General features: G+C 54.6%; 3 protein-coding genes across 4 annotated transcripts in view; all 3 read left to right on the top strand.

The window, feature by feature from the left end:
* The window catches only part of GRIN2D (glutamate ionotropic receptor NMDA type subunit 2D), a 38,156-nt gene extending 31,928 nt beyond the window's left edge, over positions 1 to 6,228 (top strand). The window contains exons 12-14 of the mRNA XM_036275504.1: positions 3,151 to 3,338; positions 3,525 to 3,757; positions 3,931 to 6,228. Of these exons, the coding sequence (XP_036131397.1) occupies positions 3,151 to 3,338; positions 3,525 to 3,757; positions 3,931 to 5,259 (1,750 nt within the window). The 3' untranslated portion in view covers positions 5,260 to 6,228. The remainder of the gene's footprint in view (positions 1 to 3,150; positions 3,339 to 3,524; positions 3,758 to 3,930) is intronic.
* Positions 6,229 to 7,348: 1,120 nt separating this feature from the next.
* Positions 7,349 to 13,230, top strand: GRWD1 (glutamate rich WD repeat containing 1). Its single transcript, XM_036275184.1, has 7 exons — positions 7,349 to 7,543; positions 7,731 to 7,848; positions 8,079 to 8,238; positions 10,504 to 10,717; positions 10,846 to 10,988; positions 11,129 to 11,326; positions 12,326 to 13,230. The coding sequence occupies exons 1-7, from the start codon at positions 7,357 to 7,359 to the stop codon at positions 12,641 to 12,643; spliced, it is 1,338 nt and encodes a 445-aa protein (XP_036131077.1). The 5' UTR covers positions 7,349 to 7,356; the 3' UTR covers positions 12,644 to 13,230.
* A 492-nt stretch (positions 13,231 to 13,722) lies between these two features.
* KCNJ14 (potassium inwardly rectifying channel subfamily J member 14) lies at positions 13,723 to 23,341 on the top strand. 2 transcript variants are annotated; one of them, XM_036276050.1, is made up of 3 exons: positions 13,723 to 13,835; positions 18,724 to 19,483; positions 21,458 to 23,341. In XM_036276050.1, exons 2-3 carry the CDS (start codon positions 18,776 to 18,778, stop codon positions 22,043 to 22,045), a joined length of 1,296 nt encoding a protein of 431 aa, XP_036131943.1. In that variant the 5' UTR covers positions 13,723 to 13,835; positions 18,724 to 18,775; the 3' UTR covers positions 22,046 to 23,341. The 2 variants fall into 2 exon arrangements, with proteins under 2 accessions (XP_036131943.1, XP_036131944.1); XM_036276051.1 differs by lacking the exon at positions 13,723 to 13,835 and adding an exon at positions 15,239 to 15,301.
* Positions 23,342 to 23,532: the final 191 nt, after the last annotated feature.

Genomic DNA, 23,532 nt, shown 5'->3' with positions numbered 1-23,532 from the left:
CGCTGTTCGCATCTTGCTTTCTCCGTGGAGGAGCAGCTCTTGGCATCTTTCCCACGTTAATGCAATCTTACTTCTCGGCTCCAGTGCCTGGCCCACAGAACCCCCTCCACGAACCAGCCCGAATTCATTCATTCACCCACTCTTTATTAAGCACCTGCTGTGTGCCAGGTGTGGTTCTAGAGTCCCAGACCCTGTGGATACAGCGGTGAATCAGACAGAGAAGGCCTATCCGTCACAGCTCTTGAATTCCAGTGGGCTGATCAACTTAATCACCAAGGCCATGTTCTAGTTACAAGGGGATAAGTGCTCTGGACCAAAATGGGGAGGGGGACGAATGCCTTTGGGAAGCCCGAAAGGAGGCGACAGGTTGCAGTATTAAACAGGGTGCCCAGGAAGGTGACTTTTGAGCAATCGCTTGAAGGAGGTGAGGGAGTGAGCCGTGGGTATCTGAGAGAAGAATGTTCCAGCAGCGGGAACAGCAAGTGCAAAGGCCCTGAGGCAGGAGCGTGCTGGAGTGGTCAGCAGAGCTGGCACGGACTGAGTGTGGGAGGTGTGGGTGGGAGATGTGGACAGGAGTAAGGAGGGATGCAGGGCAGTTTGGTGGCTAATCACTCAGTGAAGTGGGGAGTAGGAAACGCTGTGAGCGGAGGAGGGGTGGGAGCTGACTGAAACGTCAAGATCACTTTGGACAGGGCAGAATAAACAGGAAAGGAAGGACAGACACAGGGAATTTTATTTTTCCCAGAACTGCGCCTGAACAAAGGCGATAGGACAGGACTGAGTTTTACTAGAGGTTTAGGGACAATGGGGGATAAGAAGCACGTGTGTGAGTGCGGACAGGGCTTTGCTGGAGGTCTGGGGACACAGAGGTATTTACATCCACAGGCAGGCAGACAATTCAGAACTCCAGGTGACATTCTTCGCCGTCTCTGCTGCCCAGCACCCAGCCACACGCCTTGATCTCTCTCTCTTGCTTTCCCCTGACCTGCACGGGCCAATACTAGGTCATTTTTCTTTTCTTTTTTTTTTCTTTTTTTTTTTTAAAGAATTTAGTGAGTTTATCTAAGCCAAACTGTCGACAAATGCTGCCAATACTAGTCAAATTTGAATTAATTAAAATTAAATGTCCATCCCTTCGTCACACCTGCACATTTGAAGAGGTCAGGGGCCACATGGTGGCTGCCACGCTGAATGTGCCAATGGAATGTTTCCATCACGGCAGAGTGTTCTGGACGCTGCTGGGCTAGACCAGATGGCCATCTCCTCCAGGGGCTAGTCTAGTGTCTGCAGTTAAGATGACCACGATTTCACCCCATACATGTCATGAAAAAAAACACACACACAAAAACAAAACACCTGGCCAGTTTGGCTCAGCAGTTAGAGCATTGGCCTGTGGACCAGAGAGTCCCAGGTTCAGTTCCAACCAAGGGCACGTACCTCGGTTGCAGTTTGTCCCTGGCCCCAGTTGGGGTCGTGTGAGTGGCAAGCACTCGATGTGTCTCTCTCACATCAATGTTTCTCTCTCTGTCTTCCTCTCTCCCTCCCGCTTTATCTGAAGATAATGCAAAATATGTCCTCGGGTGAGGATAAAAAATTATATATATATATGTATATGTATATATATACACACATATATATATACATATATATATGTACACACACACACACACACACACACACACACCCCTGGCTGGTATGGCTCAGCAGTTAGAGCATCAGTCCGCAGACCAAAGAGTCACGGGTTCAATTCCAGTCAAGGGCACATACCTCAGTTGCGGTTCGTCCCCAGCCCTGGTAGGGGTCCTGCAGGAGGCAACCAGTCAATGTGTCCCTCTCACATTGATGTTTCTTTCTCTCTCCCTCCCTCCCACTCTATCTGAAGATAAATAGAAAAATATCCTCAGGTGAGGATTTAAAAAAAAACACATGGCCCTAGTCCGTGTCGCTTAGTGGTTAGAGCATTGAACTATGCACCAAAGCACCACAGGTTTGATTCCCGGTCAAGGGCACGTGCCTGGGTTGTAGGTTCAATCCCTGGCCCTGGTTGGGGTGCATGAGAGAGGCAACCAATCAATGTGTCTCTCTCCCATCAATGTCTCTCTCTCCCCCACCCCCCCTTTCTTAAAAAAAAAAAATCAATGGAAAAAATATCCTCGGGTGAGGATTAACAACAAAAAGAAAATTATGAATGTTTACACTATATGGGATTCCGGGACTAGTTTTCTTTTTCTTTTTTCTCACGTTAATACACTCTGGACATATTCAGATGTCAGATCATAACCATTTATCTTGTTTCATAGAATAGTTACACCATGTTCCACAGCGTGGATTCATTTATCCACGCACTCATTTATTCTGCAAATATTTCCAGTCCCCTTGTATGTGCAGGAACTGTGCAGGGTCACAACCTGCAACGTGATGGACTCGGACCCTCCCCTCATGGGGCTCGAAGTCTAGTGGGAGAGGCTGAGATGAATCGAGTAGTCACAGAAATAAGTGTACAGTGACAATAGTTGTGAAAGAAGTGACAGGTGGCAAGTGCCAGCATGTAACCCTCTGTGAGAACTGATTCCATATCCCTGACCATCTTCCCAGCAAGTTTTAGAAATTAGGGCCCCATGGGCAACTGCAAGCAAATTAAGATGGTGTGTCTGGGCCTGCATTTTCTGGTCTGAATAATAGAGACAATAGTTTCTGCCTTATGGGAATGTTACCAGGATTCAATGAGTTATTTCCGTAGACAGACAGTGCCTGGCACAACATTAGCGATCATTAACATTGCATTATTATTTATGTGATTCCGTTTTTGAGCCTCGGTCCTCTTTAAAATAGAGGAGTATATAAGGCTCCTTTGGAGGGCTTAGGTGAGGATTATAAACAAGTAATTATTTTATTAACAGTCACAGCTAACATTTCTCCAGCACTTGATCTGCACCGAGCACCATCCAACTTTTGCGGCAACCCCAAAGGAAACATAGCTGTCATCCCCATTTTACAGATATTGAAACTGAGGCACAAAGAGGTGCAGCTTGCTCAAGAAGTTGTTAGTGACTGGAGCAGTTGTTGATTAGGGGCAGCAGGGGGTTCCCCGCTGGGCTATAAGGGCATCTGGGTGGGACTGACCCTGCCCTTCATGCCCCCTGCCCCCAGGAAGCTGGACGCCTTCATCTATGACGCTGCTGTGCTCAACTACATGGCCCGAAAGGATGAAGGCTGCAAGCTCGTCACCATCGGCTCGGGCAAGGTCTTTGCTACCACAGGCTATGGCATCGCCCTGCACAAGGGCTCCCGCTGGAAGCGGCCCATCGACCTGGCGCTCCTGCAGTTCCTGGGGGATGGTGCGGCTGCAAAGGGTGCCTGGGGGAGGGGGCGAGCCCTGGGTCCCATGCAAGGAGGGTATGAGGACCAGGGTACCAGGGTCTGAGGGAGGAAGGGGCTGGGGCCTAGACTCCTATATCAGAGAGGAGGGTCCTCAAGGGACAACCACAAAAGGTGACCTCTGATTGCCTCCCCCCTTCCCCCAGATGAGATCGAGATGCTGGAGCGGCTGTGGCTCTCCGGGATCTGCCACAATGACAAAATCGAGGTGATGAGCAGCAAGCTGGACATCGACAACATGGCAGGTGTCTTCTACATGCTCCTGGTGGCCATGGGCCTCTCCCTGCTGGTCTTCGCCTGGGAGCACCTGGTGTACTGGCGCCTGCGGCACTGCCTGGGGCCCACCCACCGCATGGACTTCCTGCTGGCCTTCTCCAGGGTACGGGGAGGAGCGGGAGGCGATGGGGACGGATAGGTGGACACTGGCAGGGATGCCTAGGAGTGGAAGAGACCCAGGCGAAGATGTGGGAAAGGAGGAAGGGATTGGGAGGTTGGGGGGTGGGCGGCCCCGGGCCTACTGCTCTGACCCCACCTGTTCCACGACCTCTGCAGGGCATGTACAGCTGCTGCAGCGCTGAAGCCGCCCCGCCGCCCGCCAAGCCCCCGCCTCCACCCCAGCCACTGCCCAGCCCCGCGTACCCGACGCGTCCCGCGCCCGGCCCCGCACCCTTCCTACCCCGCGAGCGCGCTGCGGTGGACCGCTGGCGCCGCGCCAAAGCCGCCGGGCCGCCGGGGGGCGCAGGCCTGGCCGATGGCTTCCACCGCTATTACGGCCCCATCGAGCCCCAGGGCCTGGGCGTGGGCGAGGCGCGCACGGCGCCTCGGGGTTCGGCGGGGCGCCCGCTGTCCCCACCCGGGGCGCAGCCCCCGCAGAAGCCACCGCCCTCCTATTTTGCCATCGTGCGGGACAAAGAGCCAGCCGAGCCCTCCGCCGGCGCCTACCCAGGCTTCCCGTCGCCGCCCGCGCCCCCCACCGCCGCGGCCACCGCCGTCGGGCCGCCGCTCTGCCGCCTGGCCTACGAGGACGAGAGCCCGCCGGCGCCCGCGCGCTGGCCGCGCTCTGACCCCGAGAGCCAGCCCCTGCTGGGACCCGGCGTGGGGGGCGCCGCTGGTGCCGGAGGGGCGGGCGTAGGGGCCCAGGCTGCGCCCCCGCCGTGCCGCGCCCCGCCGCCCCCTTGCCCGTACCTCGACCTCGAACCATCGCCGTCGGACTCGGAGGACTCGGAGAGCCTGGGCGGCGCGTCGCTGGGCGGCCTGGAGCCCTGGTGGTTCGCCGACTTCCCCTATCCGTACGCCGAGCGCCTCGGGCCACCGCCCGGCCGCTACTGGTCGGTCGACAAGCTCGGGGGCTGGCGCGCCGGCAGCTGGGACTACCTGCCCCCGCGCGGCGGCCCGGCCGCCTGGCACTGCCGCCACTGCGCCAGCCTGGAGCTGCTGCCGCCTCCGCGCCACCTCAGCTGCTCACACGACGGCCTGGACGGCGGCTGGTGGGCGCCGCCGCCGCCGCCTTGGGCCGCGGGACCCCCGCCGAGGCGCCGGGCCCGCTGCGGGTGCCCGCGGCCGCACACGCACCGCCAGCGGTCCTCGCACCGCATGCCTGCTCCCCCTGCTCCGCACCACCACAGGCACCGCCGCGCCGCGGGGGGCTGGGACCTCCCGCCGCCTGCGCCCACCTCTCGCTCGCTCGAGGACCTCAGCTCGTGTCCCCGTGTCGCCCCTGCGCGCCGGCTGACCGGGCCCTCCCGCCACGCGCGCCGGTGCCTGCACGCAGCGCACTGGGGGCCGCCGCTGCCCGCCACGTCCCACCGGAGACACCGGGGAGGAGACCTGGGGACCCGCCGGGGGTCGGCGCACTTCTCCAGCCTCGAGTCCGAGGTATGACGCGGCCCCGGGGGCCCCCTCGGTCAGCGCAGGCCACGGCCCGAGGGGGCACGCGCAGTGGACAGGACCCGCGTGGGATGGGAAAGGAAAAGGTGGAACTGGCCGGACTCCGCCTGGAGCAGCGTCCTGTGCCCCTTCGTTTTCGGGGCACCGTGAGCCAGAGGGAATTTGGTCCCCGAATCTCATCCAGCCTGAGAGCGAGGGGGTGGAGGTCTTGGAGCCCACTGGACTTTTTTTAAAACCCGATAAGGGCTTTTTAACGTCACCAGATGGGGCGGGCGCCACGCCCGCGCCCCACCCCCACGCCCGGGGCCGTGGCCCCCACATCACTGTGCAGCTCCCCGGCCCCAGCCACGCCTCCGGGGAAGCCCGTTTTTAACCTTTCATCCATCGGGACTCAAAACTGTGAGACGCGTTCGCCAAACTGTGACCCTAGACCTTGGCCCCGCCATACAGAAACCCCTGACCCCAGACTGTGACTTCCGACCCCTACAAATGGTCATCCGACCCCAGACTGTGACCTCTGACCCCAAACTGTGACCCGAACCCCAGACTGTGCCCCGACCAGACTGTGACCCTCGACGTCAAACCGGGACACCCCCTCCTTTTCCACCCCGGGTCACATTTCCCTATTTTGACATAGGACACGCCCCTAACAGAAGCCCCGCCTTCCCTCGTCCCAGCGTTTATCCCAACCTGCAGGGGCCAAAACTTACCACCCTGTCGCACCTCACTACCAGCCCCAGGTGCCACCAAACACACCCTCTCTAAATCCAACCCTTACTTATGACCCTTAAGTGATGACCCAGCAGAACCCCCAAAGCCTCCTCTTCCCAGGTCTCCAGCCGGGTCTGGAGCTGGGTTGTGGAGGGGAGGGTCTGGGAGTCCACATTCACCACCAACTTTCCTTCCCACTATCCTGTTCCACATTGCAGTGTTTGGAATAAACCATGTTTTTATGCCTCCTCAGTCCAAGCGTGAGCTCTGTGTCTGTCTCTTAGCCCCTCTCAAACCTCTGCAGGAAACTTAAACACAAGAGTCCCACAGAAAGAAGGGGCGGAAAGAATTAGAGCGAGAACAGAGACCCTGGTGGGAGGTGGGTGACAAAGACCCAGAAAGAGGAGGTGAAAAAATATCCTAAGAAGAGAGGGGCTGAGAAGGGGCAGGGTGGACAGAAGCCTAGAGATGTAGGGGTAAGAGAACTCAGGAAAGATCCAGGATCAAACCATTTTAGAGCCCCATTCCTATGTCTACAGGAAACGAGGTTTCCAAGATTCTTAATATCCTGTTCATGCAAGCGAGGAGAGTGTCTAATACATTCCAGCCAATCCACATATCTTGAATACCGTTTATCTCACCAATGAGAACCTATTTCTAACATTTCATTATGCCAATTAGCCAAACCTCTGGTGCTGATGGGCGATAAAGAGAATCGAAGCACTTGTAATAGCTGCCTCCAGAGGGTGGACTTTCTGATTAAGTGCTCACTGACCACAACTGCAATGTGAAGTCCTGGTTAGGCAATCGACTGCCCCAGGAGACTAGATTCAACCGACTAATTTAGGCGTAATATCATCCTGTTTACGTTAAGCATTTTGAAGTAAACGAAAACCATTATCACAAGGAAGGGGGAAAAAAAATCGGCTTTATGGGTCCTCAGAGAACAAAAACCCACGTTCCTTGTCAGTAAGAGCTCTTATTTGCATACATGAATAATCGTCCAAGCTAAAAGAAAACGCTGGGAGTCAAAGGTGGAGAAGGGAGTGGAGGCTTGGAGCTCCTCTAGGTGATGGGAACACAGGCCTCCCAGAGAACTACAACTCCCAGGAGGCTTTGCCACTGCTCCGCGGAAGAGCGTCCCAAAGTCACGCGGAGCGGGTAGTCTTCCCGCAAGCACCGCAGGCCTCCGTGGCTAAACCGGGACGCCGTTAGCGTAGCTCCCCTTCTCCCTCTCCCCGCCGCCCTCGCTAATTGGTGAACTAGAAAGTTTCCAAGGTAACCGCGCAGCCTGGCGGGTCTCCGAAGGGGAGGGGGCGCGGGGGAAGCGCAGCCCGGAAGTGACGTCTGACCTCGCGCCGACGGTGAGAGGTTTCGAGGATGGCGGCGCGCAAGGGTCGGCGGCGCACGTGTGAAACCGACGAACCCATGGAGGCCGAGTCCCGCGACGCAGGGTCCGAGGGCCCGGCTCAGGTCTACCTGCCCGGCCGGGGACCGCCGCTGCGCGAAGGAGAGGAGCTGGTCATGGACGAGGAGGCCTACGTGCTGTACCACCGAGCGCAGACCGGTAGGGCTGGGCACCCGGACGCCTGGGCCCCGAGGAAGGAGGGAGGTGGAATCCTGGGTCCTGAGCCTTTAACTTAAGAGGCGCACTGGAAGAGAAGACTGGGGTCTAAGAAGGGTGACATCACACTGGAGGGGGCTGAGATCCCGCTGCCCCACCATAACCTGACCACCTCTCCTTCCCTCCCCAGGCGCCCCCTGTCTCAGCTTTGACATAGTCCGGGATCACCTGGGAGACAATCGCACAGAGCTTCCTCTTACACTTTACCTGTGTGCTGGGACCCAGGCAGAGAGCGCCCAAAGCAACAGGTGAGTGAGTGAGACTGGAGACCTTCCCAGGACCAGGAGTCCAAGTCCCCAGTTTCTTACTGCCTCAAGATCCAGGAGTCACCCTCCAGCTCCCCCTTCCACAGGACCCAGGAGATAGGACTTCCAGCTTCTGCCTCCCTCGGACCCAGAAGTTGGGGTTTCCAGCTTCCCTTCTTCCTAAGAATCCTGACATCCAGCGCCTTGCTTAGTCACATCACACTTTCCCCCAGATTAATGATGCTTCGGATGCACAATCTGCATGGAACCAAGCCCCCACCATCAGAGGGCAGTGAGGAAGAGGAGGAAGAAGATGAAGAGGATGAAGAAGAGCGGAAGCCTCAGCTGGAGCTGGCTATGGTGCCCCACTATGGTGGCATCAACCGAGTTCGGGTAAATAACAGTCTAAGGAGTCTGCTCTCCATCCTCTGGAGTACACCCCTACCCCTCATGTCCATACCAGCACCTCTTCACACCCATCAGCTTTTGGGAAAGCGTCAGGCACATAATTTTATATGTTAGTTTATATATGTCTTAGCTATTCCGAGTTGTCACTGGGTGTTAAGTGCTGTGGGTTTGTTTTTGTTTTTTTATGTTCTTCTGTAAAAATTTGCCTGATGTAAGGATAAAATGGAATAACATACAGTTATTCCAATAACTGACATGTAGTTATTTAGGTGCTTAGAAACAGCACCTGGTTGTAGTGTGAGTGTTTATGTGTTTTCTGTTAGTTTTCAGGAACTCTTTTGAGCTGTGGGGTTACTTTTGTGGTTCAGGATTATAGCATCTTCTGATCAGGTTGATGTGGGAATTAAACAAGATGACATGTAAACAGCACTTAGAGCAGTGTTTCGCTTGTAGTTCTTGCTGTGTGTTTACATTAAAATATTACCATGTTTCAGGTACTGTTCTAGACCCTGGTAATTTAACAGGAAGCAAAAGGTCTGGCTGCATGAACTTACATGCTAGTGGAGAAGGGAACAAAAACAAACTAAGTAGATCTGTGCTATGTCAAAGGTGCTAAGTATTGTAGAGAAAAGTAAAGTCAGGTATGGGGTTTAGGGTGTTCCTGGATGAGTTGCTATTTTTTATTTCATTTTATTGTATTATTTTTTTAATCTTCACCCAAGGATGTGTTTTTATTGACTTTTAGAGAGAGGGGAACTAGAGAGAAACATAGATATGAGAGAGAAACATCAGTTGGTTGCCTCTCATATGAATCCTGACCAGTGATCATACCTGCAACCTAGGTGTTTGACCTGATGGGAATTGAGCCTGCAACGTTTTCATGTATGGGACGACATTCCAACCAACTGAGCAACCCAGTGAGGGTGATGGGTTGCTATTTTAAATAGTGTGGTCTGGGAAGTAGTCATTGATAAGGAGCCATTTAAACAGGGACCGAGCCCTGGCCGGTTTGGCTCAGCGGTTAGAGCGTCGGCCTGCGGTCCGGAGAGACCCGGGTTCGGTTCCCGCTAAGGGCACGTACTTCGGTTGCAGTTTGTCCCCGGCCCTGGTTGGTCGTGCGGGTGGCAGCCACTCGATGTGTCCCTTCACATCGATGTTTCTCTCTCTCTCTCTTCCTCTCTCTCCCTCCCACTCTATCTGAACAAAAAATGGAAAAATGTCCTCGGGTGAGGATAAAAAAATAAAATAAAATAAAATAAACAGGGACCGAGAGGAAGTGAGGGAGTAAGCTAAGGATCTTGCAGGCAAGGGAAACAAGTGCAAAGGCCCTGGGGTGAACTTACCATGTTTGAGAAATTTTGAGGGAAACTAGGGAGACCAGTGTGTTAAGAGCAGAATGGGCGTGGGATAGTAGTGACAAGATTGCAGGGGTGGGCATGGACAAGACAGATTGTTTAGGGCCTTGTAGGCCATTGTAAGGACTTGGCTTTTACTTGGGACAAATTGGGAGGCATTGGAGAGTTTAGCGCAGAGGAAAGATGGGATCTGACCTGTGCTTTAAAAGGATCCCTCTGGCTGCTGTGTTGAGAATAGGCTGCAGGGAGGCAAGGGCAGGACAGAGGCCTATAGGAGGCTGTAGTTCAAGGGAAGGATGACATCAGTAGTAATGTGCACGACAACAGTGGAGGTAATAAGAAGGTTGGAAGAGGTGCAGTTTTAATGGAACCAGAATGGGGGTGGGTGTGAGGGAGAGACAGTTTGGGGAGGAGTAGGATACAGCCGGCAGTTAGGAGCTTGGCCTTGATCATGTGAGGTTTGAATGGTCGGTGTGATGCGAGTCTGGAGTTCAAGAGAGAGGTTGGGGCTGTGGGCTGCTGGAAACCATGAGGCTGAATGGATCTCGTGTGAGCAGATGGACTAAGGGCTGAGGCCTGTGCCTGTCCAGCATTTGGAAGATAACAGAGACCAGGAGTCTGATGGGATTACAGCCTTGATTCCCAGGAGTCTTGAAGGGGTTTGTTCTCCCACCACCACTACCTCTACCACTGGCTGGGGAGTTGTCCCAGGTATCAAGCTGGTCTTGCAGACTGTGGTCCTTTCCCACAAGGTTTCTGGGGGTTGCAGTCCTGGTCCTGAAGATGGGCTGTCTGAGGAACTGCAGTCCTGGTTCTCAGGGATACAAGGAACTGTGGTCACCACCCAGAGCCTCCTGACCCTCCCAACTCGTCTCCCCTTCCTTTTCCCCTATAGGTATCTTGGCTGGGCGAGGAGCCGGTGGCTGGGGTATGGTCAGAGAAGGGCCAGGTGGAGGTGTTTGCACTGCGGCGGCTTCTGCAGGTGGTTGATGACCCCCAGGCCCTGGCAGCCTTCCTCCGGGACGAGCAGGCTCGTGTGAAACCTATCTTCGCCTTCGCTGGCCATATGGGCGAGGGCTTTGCACTGGACTGGTCCCCCCGTGTGCCCGGTGAGTCTCTGCGGTGTGCACTTGGTCCTAGGAGGTGAGAGGGAGCAGGGTGTGCAGCAGGGGTGGGTGCTAAGACTCTAGGGAAGGGAGCAGCTGGGACCAGGAAGTGTCCTGACTCCCTTCCCCAGGGCGCCTGCTGACTGGTGACTGTCAGAAAAATATCCACCTCTGGACGCCTACGGATGGTGGCTCCTGGCATGTAGACCAGCGGCCATTTGTGGGCCACACACGCTCCGTGGAGGACCTGCAGTGGTCCCCGACCGAGGACACGGTGAGGGAGGACTAGGGCCTGGACTCCTGGGTCTGGAAGGGAGGAGGGGGCCAGGGCAGGTCCTAGTGAGGGGTCTACTACTAGTACCTGTTCTCAAGTGGGGTGTGGGGAGCCCCTGGTCGCTCAGACTCCTCTTCCAGGTGTTCGCCTCCTGCTCAGCTGATGCCTCCATTCGAATCTGGGACATCCGGGCAGCCCCCAGCAAGGCCTGCATGCTCACCACCGCCACCGCCCACGATGGGGATGTCAATGTCATCAACTGGAGCCACCGGGAGCCCTTCCTGCTCAGCGGTGGGGATGATGGGGCCCTCAAGGTCTGGGACCTGCGGCAGTTCAAGGTATTTTCCCAGCTGGGAAGCCACTAGGATCTGTGGGTGTGCCCTCCTGGGGTGGTGGTACACTCCGGAGCTGGGGAAGCCCTTCGCGCTGGGCTGCAGTCGCTTCTGGCTACGGATGGGGAAGCGGGCTCAGCAGAGGCTGGCTTGCAGCTGACGTGCAGCCACCACTGCACCAGCTGGAGAGCTGACGAGCTGGAAGAGGCTCGGTGGCACCAGAGACTGCAATTCTCATCTGTCGGGCGGTGGCGGGCGGCTGTGCGGCTGGCTGCGCCACTGGGGGCTCGGGCTCAGGGAGCTGTACTTTTCTTTTTTTCCAATGAGTTTTATAGAATCAGCTGAGACTCAGAGCCTGGCTCACTCATTGCAGGAGGGAAAACTGAGGCATAGGGACAGGAGCAGACATGACACTGTGGCCCAGTTAAGCGTTGACTCTAGAGCTGAGAGGGGTGCTGGGCAGAAGTTGCCACATCAGGATCCCTCTGAACAAAGCCCTAACTTCCTGTGGCTCCGTGCCTTCCCAGGACCACTGTACTGTAATCGTTTTTCCCCTCTAGTGTAAGGGGCACTATAGTCAGCCTTGGGAAGCTTCTAGAAATGGAGTCCAGCCCCCAAGGCAGGTGTTGATTAATGGCCGAGTTGATTAATCATTGGAACTTTGGAGCCACTTGTCCACATTAGAGAGACTTCATCCCCAGCAGCACCCCTGTTTTGGAAGTGTCTTTGTTCTTTGCTGCTCTGGGGCCTGGGAGCTGTGTTTCTGCCCCCTTCAAAGCCCTGGGATCGGTGGGGAGACCCCTTGGAGAACCACTCCTTCCTGGGAGGGGCTTCTTTGCAGGCGAAACCACAGTTCCCAGCAGCCCCTGGGAATTGTGCCTTTATTACCAGCTGTACTTTGCCCTCTGTTCTTTTCAGAGAATCTGGGCTTGTGGGGGCTCTGCCTGGGGTACCCCAGGAGTCAGGCTGAGGCACTCAAGGCCCCTGACTCCTGTTTTCCCACAGTCTGGCTCCCCGGTGGCCACCTTCAAGCAGCACGTGGCCCCTGTGACCTCCGTTGAGTGGCACCCCCAGGACAGTGGGGTCTTCGCAGCCTCGGGTGCAGACAACCAGATCACACAGTGGGACCTGGCAGTGGAGCGGGACCCTGAGGCCGGCGACCTGGAGACGGAGCCCGGGCTGGCGGACCTCCCCCAGCAGCTGTTGTTTGTGCACCAGGGCGAGACAGACCTGAAGGAGCTGCACTGGCACCCGCAGTGCCCCGGGGTCCTGGTCAGCACCGCGCTGTCGGGCTTCACCGTCTTCCGCACCGTCAGTGTCTGAGGCAGTCTGGCAGCACCTGGCCTGGCCTTGCACTTGGGAACTGAGGTTGAAGTTGGTTCCCCTGGAAGGGACTCACTCAGACCTGTTGACCAGGCCCCCTCCATAGGAAGGAAGGACTTCCCGCTCCTTGGCCACCATGATGGATTCTGTTCGACTTGGTCTTTGAAAGGACTTGGTTGGTCCGGTGACCCCTCTTGCCAAAGGATGTGGTCTGAGCCATAGCTCTAAAACCACTCTGACCAGAGGACTTGGTTGGCTCATGGCCCTCCAAGACCACTGGGTTTCACTCCAGTGAGCCCACCCACCCAAAGACTTGGTTTAGCCCATTGACACCCCCACTTCAGAGGACTCCGTTAGCCCATCTGGAAGGTTGCCTGGTGTGGCCGGAGTTGCTGTGGATTTTGTGTCAGCTGTGGCTCTTGGCTTGACCTTTTGACCTCAGCAGGATCAGGTTTTGCCCCTCTCTTCCCGCCACCTGGGTTTGGCCAGGGCTCCCCAGTGCGGGGCTGTGTGGGCCTCCTCCCCTCTGTGCTGAAGGCCGGCACTGTGGAGGGAGGCAGGTCGGGGCGGAGACAATAAAGAACAGAATAGGCCCGATGTGTGAGACTGGTTCTCCTGGCCACTTCCCGGGGAGATCGCTCCTGCTCCCACCCTCAGCCCCCTAGGAACTAGCCGCTCTGCCTTCCCACACTTCATTCCATCGGGAACTCCCTCCAGTCTCGGGGGTATCTTACCTGTGACCTCCAACTTTTTAAAGCCTCATCTTGGGGAACCAGGGAGCCCCCCCCCATTTCTTTCAATCACTGTCCCCTTTATCATAATCTCACCATTTTTGTTACCTCATCTGTGTGTCCCCCTTTCTCTGCCCCATTTGTGTCCCCATCTTCCTGCGTCTCCTGGCACCCACCCTCTGTCCCTGCCCCCTCCCCCTTCTGTGTCCCTGCCACCATCTCTCCAGCTTGCTTGGGCTACAGCCCAGCAGCCTGCCTGGCCGTTCTCCCTGGCTCCCCCTCTGCGGCTCTGAGCTGGCCCCACCTCCTGCCCCCCCCTCGGGCCAGGCCTCTGATCCGCCTGTGGACATAGAGGTCGGGCGCCCGGCACAAGGCCCCTGGGGCAAAGGACAGACTGCAGCCCCCTCAGCACCCGCAGAGGAGCCCCCAGTGGAGGGCATGGGGGTGGGCCGCCCCATCAGGTATGTGCTCCATGCAGAGGCCGGGGCAGGGTTCCTAGGGCTGAGGGCCACCCTCCCCGCCCCCCATTTTCCTTGCTTGGGCATCCCTACCCCAACATCCCCGCTCCATCCTTGCTGTTCCCCTTTGGAGAGGTCCTGCCTTATACTCAGTGACAGTCTGGCCCCAGAACAATCTCTCCCTTCAAGTTCGGTGCTTCCAACTCTGACCCCATGGACATTTTCTGCTATTTTTCCCTGCCCGCCCACCCACCCCCATCCATCTCAACGGGTCCTCTTTCTTGCCCTGTCTCTGTCTTCCATTGGTCTCTGTCTTCACAACTCCGTCTCCCTGTCTTTCCATTTCCTAAGACACCTTCTCCACGTCTCCTTCCCAACTGCTCGCCATCTGCCTGTTTCTGTCCCTCTGTCCCTCTTCCTGTCCCCCGGTGTCTGTCCCCCTCTCTAGGTCTGTCCCTGTCTGGGTCTCTGTCTCTCTCTCTCTCTAGGTCCCTGTACCCTTCCCTCTGGGTCTCTGTCCACCCCCATCTCTGTTCCTCCCTCTTTCTCGGGCTCCCTCTCAGCACCCCTCTCTTCCTGCTCATCTTCAGTTCTGCATCCTTGTCTTTTGCCCAGTCTCTTCCTTCCAGCCAGCTTCCTAGACCCCACTGGGAGGCGAGGGGGAGGGGGAGACACCCAGGGTCTCGGGAAGAGTGTGACAGTTTCTTTCGGGAGGAAGGGAGAGAGGTTGGACCTGGGGGCGGAGCTTTTTGGCCTCAGATTAGACAGTGACTTTGACACAAGTTAAGGCACCTTAAGCCCTGTCTCCTTTATATGGAAACATTAAGCTGCTCTCGCAGGTCAGGGGAAGGGTGGGGGAGGACTTCCGGCTCTGAAGCCTTTCCCTCCCGTCCTGCCTTTGCTGGGCAGAGGGTTGCCCCAAGTCCAAGTAGTATCCACCCCTGAGAGCTGGGCCATGTGGGACGCAGACAGAGCCCTCTGGCGGTGAAGCCCCCACCCCACCTCTGTGAAGACAGTCTCGTCAGCCTCACTGGGCTGTGTATGGGACTTAAGGGTTTACTTGGGAGTCAAGAGTCCCAGGTTGGAAAGGCTCAGGACCCAAACTAGCACGCCACCCTTGCATGTGTCTGGCCGGTCTCACCCTGTTACCCAGCCTGCGAAATGGGGCCATGACCCTGACCTCCCAGCGTCCCGAGCAGTCAAGGTGGGAGGTGGGGTCTGGTGGAGTCCAGTGGGTGGGCCATGGACATCCAAGGAGCTCATCCTGAGGCCCGGGATGTAGCTGGTGCCCAGGACATCCTATGGTAGGGTGGTCTGTGGTTCGTGGCTCAGGCTTTGGCGCCCAAGAAGCCCAGGTGGGAGTCCAGGGTTTGCCATTTTCCAGCTGAGGGACCTGAGCCAAGGGACGGACCAGCAGCTGTTTCCTTTCCTGCGAAGAGCAAAGTCCCCAGGGTTGTGGTTAGAGACAGGTGAGTGGATGTGAGGCGGCCCAGCCTGGGATGGGCTGCGTCAGTGGGAGGCCAGCCTGCCTCCCTATCCTGTTGTCCGTGGCTCGGGAGAGGGAGACGTACATACTGGGGACTTCCAAGCAGAAGAGGACTACACATGAGGTCAGAGCCTGGATCCTGATTTCAAACCTGCCCTCTTCAGTGACTAGCCTCAGTTTCCCCTTTTGGGAAGAATCATCTCTAACAGCCAGGGAAGTTAAAGGTGAAAAAAGAGGGTTGGGACACATCATGGGCTGCTGAACACAGCCAGGCTCAGTCCACTCTGACCTGAGCCACAGCTTTGCCTGTATGGAATGGGCAAAATAAAGCCCCAGGTGGAGGGCTGTCCAGGTGGTCATGGACAGCAGGTGCAGAGCTGGAGGCCAGGGAGAAGGGGAGAGGAGGACCCATGGGTATTGAACTTGACACCGACTAACAGCTCACTCACACTGAGTGTCCCCAGCCCTGCCAAGAAGCCCATCAGGATCCCAGAACCTAGCACAGGGGCACATAATATACAGGTGCTGGATAAATACTGATGGAGCCAATATGCCAACTATTTCACCCCTAGCCCAAACAGGTCGTGGGGGTCCCCACCACAGTGCCAGGTGTTACCCCGCAGCTGCTGGAGGGTGATGAGGTCTGCAGGTCCATGTCCAGCCCCTTCCCCCCTCCTCTCCTCCACCCTGTCTAGCTGATGAGATTCCTTCCATTTCACAGATGAGGAAACAGGCTCAGGAAGGGATGTGACTTGCCACCAGTCATACCGCCAGTAAATGGCACAGCTGGGATTCAACCTAGAATTACCTGATTCAAAAGCCAAGGTCTTTCTTCCTGATCCTTTTTCCTTTCAAAGTGGTGGCATTTTATTCCCACCCCACTGATGAGTAAACGGAGGCTCCAGAAAAGGAAGTCAGTTGTCCCAGGCACACTGTGGGTCAGCAGCTGAGCCAAGACTGGGCCCTTGGTCTATATGACTGGAGGCCCTTCCTGACCTTGATGAAGTCCAGTTTCCCTGTTTTACAGCTGAGGAAACTGAAGCTCAGAAAGACTTGACCAAGGTCTGAGAGTCGGGGGTGGGGAGTGGGGGGAGGGGCTAGGTTTGTGTTTTATAACAGCTTCATTGAAATATAATTCACATACCATACAACTCACACATGAAAGTGTACATTTCAAGGGTTTTAACTATGTTCACAGAGTTGTGTAATCACTACCACAGGCAATTTTAGAACATTTTTCTGCCCCCAATAAGAAACGCCATGTCGCCCTGGCCAGTTTGGCTCAGCGGTTAGAGCATTGGCCTGCGGTCCGAAGAGACCCGGGTTCGGTTCCTGCTAAGGGCATGTACCTCGGTTGCAGTTTGTCCCCAGCCCTGGTTGGGTCATGTGGGTGGCAACCACTCGATGTGTTCCTTTCGTGTCGATGTTTCTCTCTCTCTCTCTCTCTCCCTCCCACTCTATCTGAACAAAATATCAAAAAATGTCCTTGGGTGAGGGCTTAAAAAAAAAAAAAAAAAGAAACGCCATGTCTTCTGGCTATTACTTCCCCAATCCTTCCATCTCCACAATCCTAGGCATGACTAGTCTACATTCTCAATTTATAGATTTGCCCATTCTGGACACTTCACATAAATCCAAGTGTGCAATATGTGGTCTTTTGTGATTGGCTTCTTTCATTCAAAATAATGTTTCCAGGGTTTGACCATGTTGTAGCAAGTGTCAGTACTTTTATTTCTCTTCACTACTGGGTAGTATTCCATTGTGTGGAAATACATTTTATTTATCCATTTCTCAATTGATGCCTATTTAGATGGTTTCCATCTTTTGGCTACTGTGAATAGTGTTGCAATGAACATTTGTATACGTGTTGTTGGACACTTCTTATTTTACTTGGGAAATACCTAGGAGTGGAATCGCTGGACATATGGCAACTCTATGTTTAACCATTTAAGGAACTGCTGGACTGCTGAGGGTGCCAATTTCCTCTCATCATTGTCAGTGCCTATTTTCTGGTTTTTGATTTTGTGTTGTTTATTATTATAGCCCTCCTAAGTAGGTGTGAGATGTATCTCCTTGTGGTTTACATTAGCACCCTTGAGGCTAATGATGTCAATATTTTCATGTGCTTATTGGCTATTTGTATATCTTTTTTTTCTTTTTTTATCCTCACCCAAGGACAAATTTTCCATTTTTTGTTCAGATAAGAGTGGGAGGGAGAGAGAGAAAGTGAGAGAGAGAAAAACATCAACATGAAAGGGACACATCAAGTGGCTGCCTCCTGCACGACCCAACCAGGGCCGGGGACAAACTACAACCGAGGTACCTGCCCTTAGTGGGAACCGAACCTGGGTCTCTCTGGACCGCAGGCCGATGCTCTCTAACCGCTGAGCCAAACCAGCCAGGGCTATTTGTATATCTTTTTTGGAGAAACGTCTATTCAGATCTTTTGCCTATTTTTACTTATTTATTTTTTCTTTATTGATGTTTAGAGAGAGAGGAAGGAAGAGGGAGAGAGTTAGAAACATCGATGAGAGAGAACATTGACTGGCTGCCTCCTGCATGCCCCTCACTGGGGATCGAGCCCACAACCTGGGTACGTGCCCTGATCAGGAAACTAGCGATCTCTTGGTGCACTGGTGGATGCTCAACCACTGAGCCACCAGCTGGGCCTTTGGCCTATTTTTAAATTGTGTTAACCTGTTATTATTGAGTTGTAAGAACTCTATATATTTTAGATACAATTTCTTAAATATGTGATTTGCAACTATTTTATTCCATTAGTGAGTTCTCTTTTCACCTTCTTGTGTCTTTTGAAGCACAAAAGTATTTAACTTTGATGACATGCAATTTTTTCCCTTTTGTGTTGCTTATGCTCTCTGAGCATGTTTTTTAACCAGAGGGACCTCAGAGCTCCAGCTCATCTCCCCATGCTAACTCCATGCTGAGAGGCAGTGACCACTTCGTCATCATGAGCTTGGGCTCTGGAGCTAGACTGCTAGCACGAAAATCCCAGTTTAATCAGCTGTGACCTTGGGCAAATTAAGCATTCTGTGCTCTGTTTCCTCATCTGTAAAATGGGGGTAATGTCTACAGTGCTGTGAGGCTTAAATAAGAAAATTCACATGAAGTGCTCACAACAGTGTCTGGCACTGTATAAAAGTCAGCTCTGATTATTGTGGTACTTGCTACAATAGTTTTGTTGCTATGGCTACAGTTTTGTAGCTGTTGTTGCTATACGAGTATCCCCTATCATTACAAATATTATTGTCCTTGTTGTGGCTGTACTGTGACTTTCAAGGTGAGCATTCTTCCACCCATTTGCCAGATGACGCCACTAAGGCCCAGGGAGCATGCCCACCTATTCCTGGCACCTCTGACGTTTCTGCCCATTTCTTGTCCCCACAGGTTCGGGGCGCCTGCCCCCCACTAGGCCAAGTGGAGGGGGTGTCCCCGCCCAATGGGCCTGGCCAAGGCCCTGCGCCGCCTGAGCGGCGCCCTGGAGCCTGGGGACAGCAGGGCGGGCGATGAGGAGGAGGCCGGGCCAGGGCTGTGCCGGAATGGGTGGGTGCCAGCACAGTCGCCCGTGGGGCGGCGCCGTGGGCGCTTCGTCAAGAAGGACGGCCACTGCAACGTGCGCTTCGTGAACCTGGGTGGCCAGGGCGCGCGCTACCTGAGCGACCTGTTCACCACGTGCGTGGACGTGCGCTGGCGCTGGATGTGCTTGCTCTTCTCCTGCTCCTTCCTCGCCTCCTGGCTGCTCTTCGGGCTGGCCTTCTGGCTCATCGCCTCGCTGCACGGCGACCTGGCCGCGCCGCCTCCGCCCGCGCCCTGCTTCTCCCACGTGGCCAGCTTCCTGGCCGCCTTCCTCTTCGCGCTGGAGACGCAGACGTCCATTGGCTACGGCGTGCGCAGCGTCACGGAGGAGTGCCCGGCCGCCGTGGCCGCCGTGGTGCTGCAGTGCATCGCGGGCTGCGTGCTCGACGCCTTCGTCGTGGGCGCCGTCATGGCCAAGATGGCCAAGCCCAAGAAGCGCAACGAGACGCTCATCTTCAGCGAGAACGCCGTCGTGGCGCTGCGCGACCGCCGCCTCTGCCTCATGTGGCGCGTCGGAAACCTGCGCCGCAGCCACCTCGTCGAGGCACACGTGCGGGCCCAGCTGTTACAGGTGCGAGGCCACCTCGGTGGCAGGCTCCGCCCCAAGGGAATGGGGAAGCCCCGGGGGATTGTGGGAGATGCAGGCCTGAGCGCCAGGAGTGCGTTGAACCTGGAGGGTGCGTGGACTACAATTCCCAGCAGTCTCTCGGGCAGGCACCCTCTTGCTCCAATTGTTGGAGGTTGAGTCCTGGAGCAGTTGTAGGAGATGTAAATCCAACAGAGAGGTCTGTGACCAGCTCTGCTTGGCGGCCTAGATGCAGATTTGAGACATAAAAGAGCATTCTGGCCCTGGCTGGTTTGGCTCAGCGGTTAGAGCATCCACCTGCGGTCCAGAGAGACCCGGGTTCGGTTCCCGCTAAGGGCATGTACCTCGGTTGCAGTTTGTCCCCGGCCCTGGTTGGTCGTGCGGGTGGCAGCCGCTCGATGTGTCCCTTTCGCATCGATGTTTCTCTCTCTCTCTCTTCCTCCCACTCTATCTGTACAAAAAATGGAAAAATGTCCTCGGGTGAGGATTAAAAATAAATAAATAAATAAAAAATAAATAAAAGAGCATTCTGGGCTTGAGGATGGGCCCCCTGTGAGGTCGTGGGAAATCTAAACCTTGAGGGAGCCACACCTCGCTGTAAAGGATATTAAATATAATTCCCAGAAGCCTCTGGGGGCATGGAAAGTGCCTGACGAGGTGGTCTGAGGCCATGCCGTTTTGCGGGTGGTGTAAATCGCCACCTTGGGTTTCCAGTTCCCAGCGGCCTAAGACTTGAGGCCTGGCCACTGTGGGATTGTGGGAGATGTAGGTCCCAGGATGGGGTGCAGCTCACACCAACGGAGTCAAGCACAATTCTTTATGATCTCTGGGTCCTGCAGTCTTTGTGGCAAACTCTGTTCCCTACCTCAGTGGCCCAGTCTCTCCCACCAGCCTTCTGCTTGAAGGAGTATAGGGCCAGGGTTAGGAAACTTGAATTTTAGCTTCTCTGCAAAAAACAAACAAACAAAACAACTACTCCCACCCACTCCTGGGGTAGTGGCTCCCTCCAATGCTCTGCAAAAGGCACTTTAATGTTTCTAGAATTGTGGTCAAACTGCCCAAATTCTGGGGCTAACTGCCCTTGGCCAAGTAAACACTTAACCTTGGGCTGAGCTTGTGCTTGGGTGAGAGGGAGGACGAGGTGGTAGTGAAAACTACAGTTCCCAGCAGCGACTGGGGTCTCCTGGAGACAGACAGGTGGGAGAGAATGGGTCCCACCCCCAACCTGTGTCTCCGGCTTGACTGAGACTTCAGGATTCATGGCCTGGGGGGAATATTATTTATCCCAGAAGCCTGTGGGGTGCTGACATGGCCTGGGAGATGGGTATGGGGCCAATGGATAGGTGGGGTGAAACTGTCAATACCTGGCCTGTGAACTGCGTACCCTCACACTTATCACACACAAACACACATATACGCAAGGGGATTCAGGGCTTGTAGTTGGGTTGGGGTTGGGGGTGTGCAGAGAGCCCTGGGGCTAGCCTGGAGCAGTGGTGAGCACAGGATGTTGGACCTAGATTGTCATCCTGGTTTATCTTTCTCTGGCCGATTATTGAAAAACTTTTCCTCTTCTTCTCCAATTGCTGCTTGGGTATCATTCCTCTATTTCTGTAACTTCACCTCTGTCTTGCTGATTTCTGTGGCTCTGTTCCATTATCACCCTGTCCCTCTCTTCCTCTCTCCTTTGTTTCTTCCTTGGGTATCTATCCCCAAACCCTCTGAGTCTCCGTCTCTCTCTCTTTATTTCTGGGTCTCTGTCCCCTTCCCCATGTCTCTATCCTCCTCTCTTCCTGGGTCACCTTTCTTTTGTCTCTGGGTTCTTCTACTCGACCCACCTTCACCCCTACTGGTCTCCGCTCTTCTCTTTCTCTGCATGTCCATTCCTTTCTATCATCGTCTGTCTCCTTTCATCTCCATGCTCCCTGCTGTCTGTCTGTGGCCCCTTGTTTTTCGCTGCAGCCCCGCGTGACTCCGGAAGGTGAGTACATACCGCTGGACCACCAGGACGTGGATGTGGGCTTTGACGGTGGCACTGATCGCATCTTCCTTGTGTCTCCCATCACCATCGTGCATGAGATTGACTCCTCCAGTCCTCTCTACGAACTAGGACGTGCTGAGCTGGCCCGGGCTGACTTTGAGCTAGTGGTCATTCTTGAGGGCATGGTTGAGGCCACAGCTATGACCACACAGTGTCGCTCTTCCTATCTCCCTGGTGAGCTGCTCTGGGGCCATCGTTTTGAGCCGGTCCTCTTCCAACGTGGCTCCCAGTACGAGGTTGACTATCGCCACTTCCATCGCACTTATGAGGTCCCAGGGACACCAGTCTGCAGCGCGAAGGAGCTGGATGAATGGGCAGAACAGAATTCGCACAGCCCCAAGTCTAGCTTCCCTGGCTCTCTGACTGCATTTTGTTATGAGAATGAACTTGCTCTGAGCTGCTGCCAGGAGGAAGAGGACGCCAAGGAGGGGGATGACGTAGAAGCAGAATATGGGGCTGCCAGCCCCCGAGTACTCACACCAACCCTGGCACTGACCCTGCCTCCATGATGCCAGCTGGTGTCCCCCATTTGTATCCCCTTCCCAGAGGTAGCAAGATGGAGACATCGGGCCCTCCAGGGATGAGGCCAGGTGTTTCTCAAGACCAGCAGGCCTGCTGGATAAATTATTAGCTGGTGAAGTTCTGCCATGCCTAGTGGACCCACCATGGACATACTGGATCTTAATTCCTGTGCTGTGAGCTCACTCCTGAGCCTCCTTTACCAGCCTGATTTCTGAGTCTCACCAGAGCTAAGGGATCCAGGATTCTGGACCACCCAAGGACTGGTGGTTCTAGATTCTTCTATATGGCTGGCTTGTGTTGTTGAGCAGGGTCAGGAATCAATGGGATAGGTGGCCTCTGGGGGAGGAAGTCAACAGTTCTCGAGCAGCAAGAGAGTCAAGAGTTTATAGGTCTGGATTGATCTAAGATTCAAGGGACTGTTGCTTCTCAACTCAGCCAAGCAAGTAGCAAGTCATTTTTTCCAGACCACCTACGGAGGGAAAGTCATGGAATGCCTCAAGAACTCAGGACCGTCTTGATTGACTAAAGACAAGGAATGTTGATCGCAAGTCAACAAAAGAGATATGGTTCCAGAAAGCCCATGTTTCGAGATTCTGTGAATCTAGATTGACCACAGAGACAAGCACTGGTGGTTCTAGAACAGGTTTGACCTAGATCATGGAACTACTCCAGAAACTAAAGAGTTGTGTTTCTAGAATGCATGGAACATGGAGAGTCTGTGGGTCTAGAAGGACTGAAGTAACAGATTGGGAGTTCCTGATATTAGATAACTCCAGACCACTGGCTGGAGAACATCAAAGCAAGAGGACAGTCAATGCTTCTAAATGATCCACAGGTGTTCTCTGGGTTTTTTTTAAGTGCCATTCTAGAATGCCCAAAGGAATCAAGATTCTGTGGTTCTAGACTAATCACAGAGTCAAGGAAGGAGTGGCGATTCTAGATGACTTCTTGGTGGTTCTGTAATGCCAAAAGAAACCAAGGCTTGAGGAATCCAGAGTTGTCCATGATCAAAACCTGGAAGTTCTAATCAGCTCCTAGAACTTGGCAGTTCTAGGAGGTGGACTCGGGACTTGATAGGCAGCATTTCTGGGGTGAACGGGAAGGTGAGGGCCCAGACAAGACCCTGTGGATAGCAGGGCTAGTTATTGGGCAAGGGAAAGGAGAGGCCCATGGCTGATGAGTCTACAGTGCTCTGGAATCCTACACCTAGTGATGTATATCTATTTCTTAAAAATGTTATACATATATGTATTACATGTAATATAAATACAGACATCTATCTATTTTTTCCCATGATTCTTACAGAAGGGTTAGAAATGGAGCTTGGTCCCTGGCTGGTGTTGCTCAGTGGTTCAAACTGCAGCCCATGAACCAAAGGGTCATGGGTTCAATTCCCCGTCAACGGCACACCTGGGTTGTGGTTTGTCCAGCCCCGGTTGGGGTGTGTGCCAGAGGCAACCAATTGATATGCACA

The sequence above is a fragment of the Molossus molossus genome, unplaced genomic scaffold, assembly GCF_014108415.1.
Source record: "Molossus molossus isolate mMolMol1 unplaced genomic scaffold, mMolMol1.p scaffold_m16_p_21, whole genome shotgun sequence".
In the NCBI taxonomy this organism is placed as follows: domain Eukaryota; kingdom Metazoa; phylum Chordata; class Mammalia; order Chiroptera; family Molossidae; genus Molossus; species Molossus molossus.
This window is presented reverse-complemented; position numbering and strand designations above follow the sequence as displayed.